A 13,436-nucleotide genomic window follows, 5' to 3' on the forward strand; every position below is an offset into this window, starting at 1 on the left:
ATTTACAGCGTGGGCCAAGAAATGTACTCACAAGGGAACGTCACTATAAAGATGGCTAAAGCTCTTAATTTATAAAGAGATGCAATTAATGTTGTACAAAGTGACGTCAATGGAAATTTAAAGCGACAATTTACAACTGACTAAAGAATATACAATAAAACTGTTTAACCAACCAATGAATATGTGTACTTCTTTTGAATAGACTTCAGGTTAGGTTAGGTTTGTTCAAGATATAACATTCGAACATTTGTTTACTCGTACAGGCATATTTTCGCCACCTAGCAACCTGTATAGTCTCTCTTAAAATAAATGCAATACCACACGAGTATTTATAGAACAAAGCTCACAAGATAAATATATTTGTGTGAAACAGGCCAGACACTGTATTCATAAATCAACTCAGCTATGTGCGATATGTAGTACATGGTCTACATCTCGCTATGAAGTATATTATAATGTTCTTCCTGTTGCTGATTTCCATTGGATCAGTTGCATATATATATTTATATTTATATGCGGAATCATCGCCTGTGGATTTGCAGGGACGGGGAGATGTAGCACACTTTACGTGGAGGTTAGAATTTAATTGATCTGACTGTGACAAGCAGTCTCTTACAGTTTTGCATTGTGTCTACTCTCACTAAAAGCATGTGTAAATTAACACATGTTCTTATTGAATTATATATGCAAATGTACTGTGAATATGTATGACGGATTGAGTACTACATAGTGGCATTTCACATTGTACTGTCGGACAAGCAGTTAAATAAGAAAGATCAATGGCATATATGAAGCCACCATCAAATTATGTGAATGTTTTGTAATTATATGACTATTCTGTTGGCAATCATTTGGTGTCTTCTGACTTCACGAGATCATATTTCAGGGACGTTTATATTACAACGTGTCAAGCTATGACCCCTGTACCAAGAATGCATTGCATAAAGATACCCTACATTACCATTTGGTATTGCTATTCGTATTGTAGTTATGTCGTGTTCAGTATCACTATGTTTGTGATCCAGTTATTCAATCTTTACATGTGTTCATCTAGAAACAGTACATCATTGATGACAGTTGAAATAGTGAACACCACCACGCAAAATAACGTCACACATAGTCTGCAAAATTGTGATAATAACAAGACTAGAGATAAAAATCGAACAGAAAACAGGTGAGTAATTGCAGGGTGCACACAACTAACCCATAATGACACAAGAATAGTTGATGGTTTAAAGGCGCACGTTCACAAACAATTCTCATATATTCAGGCATTTCGATATGACTAAAATGGCTCGAGACTGTATGTAATAAAAAAACTAGACGTCATGTAGGAATATCTAACTTACTAGTGAGAATTGATTTCGTTTTCGTTTCCCGCAAAAACATTTTTAAGGGTGTAGAACTAATTGTATTTTAAGGGATTATAATAAATAATGTTTGAAATATCAAATTATTCAGTATCACTATTATTAAAATAACAAAAATATTCAATAATACAAAGTACATGAAGCTGAATGATAAACTAATGGAATTACGTGCCATTAATTCAATCAGTTACATAATTCAAGCAGGTGATTTTTACACCAGAAGTAGCGCACTAGCTAATTTTATTGCTTGCGACTCTACCACACTACTTGATTACTGTCTCTCACACCTTCTCAGTCAAGTAATTGAAATTTGATATAGGTCGGATTCGTGTGGAATTCGACCATTTGCCATTAGTATATACACTAAGTCATTTGCCAAATCATAACCTCAGTTTATCTGCAACAGATCAAGAACCCGTGACATTCAATTATACAATTTTAACAAGGTCTTAATATATCTTGACACTGGAAGCAATTAGTTTTATACTATACTCAACAAACAAACTAAGTAACTACCTTGGTTTAAAGGCATGTGTATTAAAATGAAACGACCTTTATGCAAAGTACACCGGGGAGGGTCGTCTGCTGTAATCGAATATTTAGGAAATCATTTAAATCTAACTAGGAAGATTTGTAAACATCGATAAAATATGCATTGAAAGACATCATTTCATGAATAAACCAAACAATTACGGAAATGAAATTCTGTTTATTTTAAATACACTTAAACTAGGTAAAGTGGTGCCAAATGACTTTTTACTAGTTTTTGTATCAATTATTTTCCCGATTTTAATCACTTTTTGATTTGATTTGAAAAAAAGTATTACATTTGTGGTTATTATTCCGCTCTTTAAAAATGACAACCAAAGTGATGTAGAGGTCATGCTTTATTAAATTTTCATTGAAGATCTTCAATAAAAAATGAAAGGTTGAATAAGTATACAAAAACAGTGAATCTATATGTGATTGTCAATAATCTGTTAGACGCATTTATATAGTTATGTTTATGCTCGCCTAGTCCAGGAAAAAAAGATGCATTTTTGTTCTCATAAATTTCTTTTAGGTATACAGAACCAGTAATGTAAAACTAACATTTATACAAATGAAGCATCTGGTTGGGTTTAAGGGCATACTTGGACCTGAAACGTATTTATCTTTAGTTCTAAGTTAATTCGCAGCATGGCTTTTATTTTTCTACCCAATATTTGTCATCTTCGGACTTCTGATAACACTGACGGACGTTGCTTCATCTTATTCTTTGCGTTATGCAGAAAGCAACCTTAAATATAACGTGAAATTGAAATCAGGTTTTTAACGTGTGTCTCTTATTTTATTGTTAAACACTTAGTGTGATGTTTGCATTAGGGCCAGGCTAATGTATTAAATGAAACATCAAACCGGTTACTAGAATGTCATTGAGTACATAATTTCTACTATTAATGATATACTAAGTTCACCTTGTAATGCAATGTTATATTTAATCACGAAATCCCGTGAATGTCACTATTACTCACTTTACATTCCGGTATTCTTTTCATGTCTATAGTGTTTCTACTTGACGTGAAATAAACAAAACTACATTGCAATGACTGGAGTAATTTCATAATTAATAACTCTCAGTTTCCATTTTTGTCTCGAAACTTTTTTTCATTCGCATCTCGCACTTTGCTACAGTACATATAACGTATCTGAAATTCAGACTGGTGGTTATTATTTATTATATGTTAACTCAAATTAGAGCTTCCGTTCTTCACGAAATGAACATTTCTGAAAGAGGTCTCCACAATGTACCAAATCTGTGTTACGTTTTCGGTATATTATAATTTAATTTCTGTCTTTAGACAAAGAGTTTTATCACGAGAGCAAACATTGAATTCCTCGTGGGTACTTCTGCAACTTTTCAAGGAAAAGAAGTTTGCGCAGTACTACAACATTTCATTAAATTTACGAGTATTGAATTATAACACCCTTATTGAACTCATTTGCATACTTATTTGATATTATGTATCTCTATTCACTTTACAACTCAATTGTAAAAACTTCTTCTTTTTTGTAGCAACATGCTGCTTACCAAACTTGTCGCAAAGGGAAACCCATTCACAATTAATATGTTCAATGAGTCTGTCTTAATTCCACGACAGAAGACATGTGCCGTGGTTGGTAACAGTGGGATTCTCTTGAATAGCAGTTGTGGTAAAGGGATCGACTTCAATGACTTTGTTATCCGCTGTAACCTTCCGGACATTGAGAAGTTTAGTCATGATGTTGGAAAGAAGACGAATATTATTATTCTTGACAAAACAAGAGTTTATGATATATTCAGTTATGCGAAGAAACACAGTGAAACTCCAAACCTCTTAAACAATTTTATTTTCCTAAATAACACTGTACTTTGGTCAAGTAGTTCAAATACCTCTATTAGATACAGACGTCTAGTTTATTCAACAAAATATCTCAAAGAACAATTTGACCTGAATTTCAATGTGACTTACTCCAGCTCGTTAAGACCGTGTTTTAGGTGAGAGTCAGTAAATGCGAAGAACACAAACCATTTTGTAGAAGTAATTTAAGTAACATGTTGTTGTCAGGAAACAACTATTCATCATGAGTTTGAACATATGTATGGCCCGCATTTAGTTGCAATTGCAATACGGATTTTCAAACATATTTATCAGGTCAAGTTCAATCGCACATTTCCAGTTGTATGTTGTTTACTAATGTATTTTGTTTCAATTTCAGGTTATTGAAAATCAAAAGTATGGTAACCGCGGGGATGCATGCCGTGTGTTCTGCATTGCGTCTTTGTGACAGAGTCAGCATTTACGGATTCTATCCCTTTCCCACTCGACCAGATGGCAGTATTGTCCCCTATCACTATTATGACGAACTGACTTTATCGTCTAAAACACGACATGATTTTAACAAGGAGCACTCAGTTCTTCAGTCATTGGGCAAAGATGGACTTTTACATTTTGTATCTGACAAATGCAATACATGATAAAAACATTACTGTGCTGGGATATCCGTAGTTCAATATGAATGTATTTGGAATGAGAGTGTATACTTCATTTATGTAAAGTGGAATTCTATTAGTTTTATATCCAAATCATTCCTATTGTGTTAATTGAAACCACAGCTCGTTGGTGAACTTAATTTGAATGCGTCTTTAAAATATATTAAATGTGAATATTTAATTACCCTCAACAATTTTCACATAAACCTTCTCCGGTTTTACAATGACCCAAAACATATATCGGTCTTGGGACGCTTGTCTCTTTTAGCAGCAATTATTACATTGTTCAGGCACCAATAAAACACACTATTGCTAGCATAATTTGAAACCTTTACCTTTCAAGAGAACACGCTTAACAGATGACATTATTGAACCTAACGATTTTGCCTTAAATATAATGATGAGTACAGACACATTGATTCGGTATGTGAAGTAAAACTGGTCGAATGAAAATACAAGAATTACTCTTCTTGTATCCATGTGATAATGTTTAGTGTAAAACGCATTCAAATAATATGAATACCTTAAACAAAAATCACAACATTTACAGTGAAAATATTGTAATGTAATCGATTAGAATTTGAAATTATTCTGTGAATTCAATATGTGGATGTAAGTAAGTCTGTTTACGGCTACTAAGAGAGTAGTAAATCGTAATTGTATTTGCCACCAGCAAACTGATTTAATCCAAATTATGCATATCAATTTGTTTTGTTATTTTGAAAAAGTGTTACCAGTCTGGCAGTGTACAAAACTATTTATACAAACCATGCATGGCACAGTCCCCGTTAGTTATCAAATTTAAGATATATAGTTTTGTTTATAGTAATATAGCTGGAATATAACCATGTCAGGAATATGATTATAATGATTGTTTAACATTGAAATGATTGACATTTGTATCTGATCGTCAAACAAGTACTTGTCCATATTGGTCAGTAATTTTGAATCCGATTTGAAAAATAAAATGTTGTGCATCAGGAACCCGTAATGTCTAACGTATGTACTAAGTTTGAACGATATCCATCCATAAATGCCAGAAATGCTTGATATTTGATGAATTTTAGTACAAAAATGGCCACCATTTTGAATAGGATCGTCAAACCAATATATCTGTATATCTATGACATGATGTATAATGAATATTAAACTAGCAGCCTGTCGGCTGAGATAGCTTAGCTGTTATCAATGCACATTTCAATTAAAGAACTGAAGATATCATCAGAAAATGAACAATATGTGTAGTATTAAAGCAATCAGACTTGCTGTTTTCAAAAAAAAAAATGAAAATATAACTTTTTATCAAAAATATTCATTAAAATTAGATAATTTAACAAAATCATCACGAAAAAACAAATCTGAGAGAGGTCTACCTGTAGTACATATGTAGTATTTATAATATCAAAGCAATTAGATTTGCGGATTTTAACAAGAAGTCGCAATTATCACTTTTTACCAAAAATGACAAAAATATTCATGAAAATTAGAGACTTAAAGACATCATCACGAAATGAACAAATCTGAGAGAGGTCCACATGCAGCACATATTTATGTAATATCAAAGCAATTGGACTTGCGGTTTTTAAACAAGAAGTCGCAATTATCACTATTTACCAAAAATAACAAAAATATTCATGAAAATTAGAGACTTAAAGACATCATCACGAAATGAAAAAAATCTGAGAGAGGTCCACATGCAGCACATATTTATGTAATATCAAAGCAATTGGACTTGCGGTTTTTAAACAAGAAGTCGAAAATATCACTTTTTACCAAAAATGACAAAAATATTCATGAAAATTAGAGAATTAAAAATATCATCACGAAATGAACAAATCTGAGAGAGGTCCACATGTAGTACTTACATATTTAATATCTAAGCAATCAGACTTGAGGTTTTTAACAAGAAGTCGAAAATATCACTCTACCAAAAATGACAAAAATATTCATCAAAATGAGAGAATTAAATATATATCATCACAAAATCAACAAATTTGTGAGAGGTCCACCCAAGGTACCTACATGCCAAGTACCGAAGCATTTGGGCTAGCGGTTTTCAAGAAGAAGTCGAAAATAGCATTTTTGACCAAAAATGACAAAAATATTCGCTATAAATAAGACAATTGAACACATCCACACGAAATGAACAAATCCGAGAGAGAACAACCGAAGGTACCTTCCTAGAAAGTTTCACAGCTATACAGTTTGTGGATTTTAAGAAGTCGAAAATGTAAAGTTGACGACGGCGACAGACGCCGATGGACAATCAGTAATACTATAAGCTCCCCTCGTCCTCGTCGACATTGGAGCTACAAATTTGAACACAATCAGTCAAAGCAAGTCAGAGATATGGGCATAGAAGCCCATTCAATAAAACAAAATGCCCGCCAGTGAGTCATTTTGAATCCGATCTGAAAATTAAATTGTTTGCATCAAGGTCCCATAATGTCTAATGTATATATCAAGTTTGAACAAAATCCATCTGTAAACAGCCGGGAAAAGCTTGATTTTGATGATTTTTGAGCACACAAATGGCCGCCATTCGGCCATCTTGAATCAGATCGTGGAAAAAAACTGATGTACATATGTATAATATCATGTATGGTGCATGTGTGAAGTTTGATCATGATTCGTCCAGAAATTTCTAAGATATAGGTCCGGACGCACGCACGAACGCATGGAAGCACGGACACACGGAAGCATGGACGCACAAGGGTCAAAACATTTGTCACATGACCAATCATCAAACAGAATCTCTTGATTCTATTTTTTGAACAGATTTCGCAATTTGGCCCTTCAATTTCATCACTTTCATCACATCCCACTGCTTTAGATCTCCATAATCAAACAAAATACGAATCTCGGATTCGTTATACACATTCAATAAAAAATAGGAGAATATAATAACTCAAAAAGAAATACTGATTTAACACATGTTTTGTAAGTGTCAGTTATGAGATGTAACTGGATATTCAGTGATATGACTCATAAAAACAAATATTTGGTTTTTTGTATTTTGTAAATGGTCCAACCCGAGATAACATGCAATAATAGTCAGACATGTCGATTGTATGATTGAAGCGCGTTTCAGAATATGTTGATTGTGTCACGCCCTCAAGAGTAATACAATGAAAAACCTATAGTTGGTCATTAAAGCATAGCTTAATAAAATAGCTTGCATTATCTGAGACCCAGAATCAAACACAGTCTATATAGAATCTTCTTATATTTTTATTATTGGTAATCGTCACCGAAATTTTGTTAGCAATGTCACGTGATATTTTAAAATGTCATGCTATAAGATTGCTTAAACGAAGGAATTGAATGTAATTTGTGAATCAATAAATCGCAGCCCGAAATACACACGAGTTAAATTAAATATGTAAATGCAATTGTAAATAGTATAAATAAAGCAAATAAATGTGATAATGATGGCGATGTTGGTAGATAAAATTACACTTTTATTTCATTATTTATCTCATTATTTAACACCCAGTTTAGGCGATATTCAGGTGACAGTTGTATGACCTATTGCAATATATGCATTTCTGTAAACTTTACATATGACTGACTTTTCACACTTTATTTTGTGCATGTATCAGAGACAAAATTCAAAAGTCCCTCCTGGTGCCACTTCTGCAATATCGAGTATTCTTGATTGTAACCATGTCGTGTTTTGAAAGACCCAGCTGTAATATTTGTAAACTCTCCAAAATAGTGATAGGGAACAAATCTGCCATCGGGACCAGCTGGAAATGGATAGAATCCATATACACTGACTTTATCACAGAGACATACAGCGACACCAATGGTAAGCATTCCTCCTGTTGGAGCCTTTTTGAATTTCATTGCTCTGGAATAAAAATCATCATGATAAAATGTAAGATTGTTTTCACTTTCAATACAGTTTGCATTCCATCAAGGTGAGAGAAAGAAGAATTAAAAGGGCACACTAAAGTCCTTGTGCAGATTTTGCTTACCTTAGATGTCGAAGCCTAAATATCAACACAAGTGCAAATTCACAACAAGCGTTTGTATTTGGCTGCAATATTAAAAGCTCAGTAGGGGTGCCATAGTTGATAGGAAATTATTATAGCGATTTGATGTCTTGTCAGAAACATTCCCCGCAGAGCTCTTATGCTTGATGCCAAATACCCGGGCATACCATTGATATTCGCAATATTAAGATAGAGATGCATTTTATTTTGCAAATTTTGACAAATTTCACTTTATTTTTTATTGCATTGTATGAACATCTTTTTTTGTGAAAATTTGAAATTAAAATCATTAGTGGAGCTCTGTTAAATCCAATAGGGATGCAAATCAGCATATATTTTTTACTTAATCATAAAATATACAAATTAGCATTTATCTCAGCTTCTTTTTAGTGCACATCCCAGAACTTCAAAAGAAAATAGCTCCTAGGCACTTTGACATTTTTTGTAATTTTTACAAATGATTGACAATGTGTTTATCTTGAAAACGACGCCAGGGCATTGTTTTTGGTTGAACAGTATTACAGCAATCGCACGGACAAGTAGCCTGGGTGTTGAATTAGTGAAATTTGAGCTACTTTCCAGCAAAATTGACAACAGGTAGACAGTTTTCAAGACGGAACTTTCTACATAGTAAACAGATGTACCCGTAAACCAATTTTGACAAGAAACAGAGGCATGGTTTAGAGGCTAATTTTTTTAAAATCACTTTTGACCAAAAAAAAAAAAAACACATTTTTGTGCATATTTCAAACTACAGTGTCCATAAACAAATACGTACAAAATTTAAACAAATAAGCTTTCCGAAAATATATAGTTTTGTGGACAAGGAAGGTCATCTTGGTTGCCCAATTAACTAATTAAAATACCTGTCAGGTAAACTGCATATCTACCTTAAATGCATGGGAATGCATTAAATGGATTATAGATTGATTTCCTAAATAACTATTCTCAATTATTCCAAGCAAATTACGCGCTGGCAGTTTTTTCTTAGACATTACGCGATAATTATAAAATTATTCGTATAAATAGTAAAAAGAAAAATATGTTACTATCATCAAGTAGTTTTGCTTAGTAAATAGTTTGATAAATTTCTGTTCAGATAAATATTCAAACTTACACATTTATTAAGTTTCGGGGTCGAAACAATATAACAGATATACCAGGAAATAATACTAGATATATGACTTGGTTTCTTGTTTTCGCTTATCATATTTAGACTAGACAAATTAATGAGGATGCAGGCTAAATATATTTGCGAATCACGTGCTATTGTAGGTGAATTTTATGAGGTAATTCTAACCATACAAACCTTTACAAAATTGTTAAAATAATTATCTTAAATATATACATTTAATTTACACAAGTTCCTCATTTAAACCAGATATGACTGCGTTCTGTTTATTGGCATTGACTCACTGCAAATACAAATACAGCGTACAAATTGACGTTTTTATCAGGGCAAACACGCATGCAGTGTAGTATTATCAGTAATTTGTGAAAATGGTCGAGAGAGGGCGTATCACAGCTGGAACGTGTTTGTGGAAAACGAGATACTGGGCGATTTAATACCATCTCTAATTTTCTCAAAATATATGAAAGCAATAATAAACGCCTTATTTTGATTTGTTTCGATAGTTGAAAGTGGTGGCATTTGTGACTGCACATATGCAGATATAGAAATATATAAATTCTTAAGAATTCTTTAAGACATATTATTACATAATAATCCCTGTGATATCTCCTGGGATTCAACAAGTGGTCATGGTATTTAACGAGTCGCATAGCAACGAATCACAATACAAAGATCAGAATTAATACACCTCATACAATATCTATGGTGTGATGTGATCAAATAGATATGATTCTCCTATATATTTCGCTATATTCTTTAGAACAAGATGCCCTGCTCGTTGATTGTCAGCAGGCGAACGAAACGCATGGTCGAAATTTATGGAATGCATTTTAATTAATGGGGAAATCGTGATAATGCATACGTTCAATTTAAAGCTAACAATGCAACTGCAGTGACCATGGTTGCTTGAGACGTTTAGTAAATTATATTTGTATAGATTAAAAAAAAAGTATTAAACAACGTCAATATGCAGTCTGCATTATGTGTTATTATTTGTTCTCGGTAGACCATGGGACGCCTGCTAGAACATGCAAAATATACGGTTGTTGACCAGTGATCATAAGCTGTTGTAAGAACAACCTTGAAACACGTTGTTACGTACGCTCCGGCGAGAAAAAAACCAACAACATAAAATATCAATAAAGTATAAGGTCCACCGTGGTACGCAACCCAGAAGAGAAACGGTGTGTATAACATACATAATAACTCACCTTAATATATGACTATAGCTTTGTTCACCTTCCGTGTAAGCCACCTGGAAATTCAGATTAAATTTTGACTTGAGGTACTTGACGGAATATACCAGATTTTTTGTTCTTTTTGTTCGAGATGACCCAAGAGTCCAAAGTATTGTGTTGTTTAGATACCGGAAGTTATCAATGAAATTAGGAGAGTCACTGTTCTTTTTTGCATACTGATGAATGTCTTTAACTCTGGTTAGATTAATGTTGGTTACATTTGTCTTGTTGCCAACATCACGACTGAATCCTTCAATTTCTGGAATGTTGCATCGGACGACAAAGTCGTTGGAGTTGATCTCGTCACCACAACTGCTGTTTAGAAGAATTCCACTGTTACCAACAACGGCGCACGTCTTCTGTCGTGGTATCCTATGCACAGTCATGTTTTCGCCTTTAATTGTAAATGGATTGCCCCTTGCAAAAATTTTGAATAATTGTGTACTATGAAAACAAAAACGAAAAAAAATGATGATGTTCATCATTGAGAGTAAATTATTATTGTCATATTTTCATATTACATACCTATTTTTTATTGCAGTTTCTGTGATATTTATTGGAGAGTGGTTTGTCGGTTGTTCCGTAATATCGCCAGTATGCAGTTTTTCATCGCCTGTCATATTCGTGAGAGAGTTCGTTGTCTGTTGTTGAGTGATATGCGATGACGTTGTCGCTCTGTGAAGGCAATTACATATCCATAGTGGATAGTATATATTCATAGTGAAAATAATTTATATTCGCTTAAATGATATAGATTTATATGAAACTAAAAGTTTATTTCAATGATAATGATTGACTTTTTTAAAATTATTGTTTCACAAATAGAGAATTTATTCACCAATGTAATACATAGTACATGACAAATTAAGACAGCCCACCTTCGCAATGTGTTGACTTTCAAATTAGTACATACATCATATGATTTGGAAAGAAACACACGAATTAATAGTGTGTATGTACCTTAATATCAATAACCTGTTGCCACGAAATTGAATCCAGGCTTCATTGCGTAAATAAACATACATATATATGTATATGACAGATCCAAAAATAATTAGTGATACAAACGTTCTCATCAATGTGTTTTCCATAGTATAAGTTGCTGCAGGTGATTGGGTTGTCTTTTATTCTGTAAAAGGAAGTAATTATATATTAACACTATGTAGATGGTACTAGGTGATGGGCTAGGATTCACCCATATGATGCCAAGTGGTTTAATTCTCTTCATCCCGCACCCAATACACGGAGGTCAGATCACTGATTCTTATGTGCAATTGACGACGCAAATCTGCTTAAAATCAGTTTAAGGGAGGTTGAGCGGGTTATATTCCATGTCTATCATACTATCATACTACCGAGCATGAAGCAATATATAAAGTCCCTAATACTAATACTTGTAAAAGGAAAATATCGATCTAGATCTGTACATATAACCCGGATGTAAAACACCATGCACAGTACAGTCAGGTTCACTGCAGGTCAGCGTCCTCTCTGCGACGAATGCATATGATAACGTGTACCACGATTTGTTGACCTCGTATAGTCCGACATTTACTCTGTTGTTTTAGAAACCCAATTATATGTACGGGCAAAGCTAGCAAGTTACAGATATCAGCATTTAGTATTACGAAGTTAGATCAATGTTAGCATGACACATCCTGGTTTACCAAACACATAAGTATTATAATACCGTACCAACAAGACACTATCATTGACAAGTCCCTGTCAAGTTTATAGTGACTTTCAACAAATACTGGCGCCAAATAATTACCTACACTCAAGTTACAGACATGATTCAAACTGCAAAGTTTATTTGTGCACTTCCTTCCTGTAATCTGCATATTATAATGCATTTCTAAAAATGGCGATCAGTCTTTGCATTTTTGAATCAGATTCTAAAGCAAATGCAAATAAACATTTGTTACATGATGTATGTGAAACATTTAAACATGATCAGACCAGCCATTATAGTAATATGACCCCCCAAAACAGCATCCCCAAGTCAACCATTTTGAATCAACTCTTAAAAAAACATGCATCAAAGATTCATTATGTATTTCTTAGCCATGATTAACTACTGAGGCACTGAGACGATTACAAAGCCGGTGAAAAATAAAAGAGGAAAGTGCATGAGATATTAATTTTTTTCTGGAAGATAGTGTCAACGTGCTGATATTAGGTGTAACTGGGATGGGGAGGATATTACTGCGTGTGTGTGTTCTATAGCCTCTTTTGAAATCAAATAAGCATCTTGTCATATTTTATCACAGGGAATAACAAGCCCGCACTGCTTATTATTGAATAATATGTTCTGCTTTTAATTTTAGCGTTGGAATTGAGAACTTTTCCGCTACTATTGTACTCTTTCCTAAATTAACTACGAGCATAACCGAAAATAAATTTCGAATACACCAAGGAATACGGGTGGCCTTGCAGTAGTAAGTGTTGCAGCTACATTACTGTCTCCAACTAAACTAGTTTATGTGCCAATGAGGTTGTGATAATATTTACTACTCCCACAGCCATGGCGTCCCTAGTTTGCTGGGTTTTATATGTTTTCTTACGCGTATTGTTGCATGCTGGATTGTAATAATCAAGACTTGCATTGAATGTAACTTTCTTTCTCCTGACGTTTTTATGTACAAATCGCAGGTGAAATATAATGCTTTTTACCACAGGGAACTA

At 33.5% G+C, this 13,436-nt stretch overlaps 2 protein-coding genes across 2 annotated transcripts; one reads left to right on the forward strand and one right to left on the reverse strand.

Moving 5' to 3' along the window:
- The first annotated feature begins 387 nt into the window (after positions 1-387).
- LOC102804486 (CMP-N-acetylneuraminate-poly-alpha-2,8-sialyltransferase-like) lies at positions 388-4,476 on the forward strand. The gene is made up of 4 exons (XM_006820474.3): positions 388-574; positions 1,055-1,174; positions 3,427-3,888; positions 4,110-4,476. Exons 1-4 carry the CDS (start codon positions 441-443, stop codon positions 4,366-4,368), a joined length of 975 nt encoding a protein of 324 aa, XP_006820537.2. The 5' UTR covers positions 388-440; the 3' UTR covers positions 4,369-4,476.
- Positions 4,477-7,823: 3,347 nt separating this feature from the next.
- On the reverse strand, positions 7,824-11,842 carry LOC102804377 (CMP-N-acetylneuraminate-poly-alpha-2,8-sialyltransferase-like). Its single transcript, XM_006820473.3, has 4 exons — positions 11,712-11,842; positions 11,277-11,426; positions 10,725-11,195; positions 7,824-8,236 (listed from the first exon to the last, which is right to left on the reverse strand). The coding sequence occupies exons 1-4, from the start codon at positions 11,840-11,842 to the stop codon at positions 7,966-7,968; spliced, it is 1,023 nt and encodes a 340-aa protein (XP_006820536.2). The 3' UTR covers positions 7,824-7,965.
- Between the last annotated feature and the right edge of the window lie 1,594 nt (positions 11,843-13,436).

The sequence above is a fragment of the Saccoglossus kowalevskii genome, chromosome 5, assembly GCF_978046115.1.
Source record: "Saccoglossus kowalevskii chromosome 5, keSacKowa6.1, whole genome shotgun sequence".
NCBI classification, from domain to species: domain Eukaryota; kingdom Metazoa; phylum Hemichordata; class Enteropneusta; family Harrimaniidae; genus Saccoglossus; species Saccoglossus kowalevskii.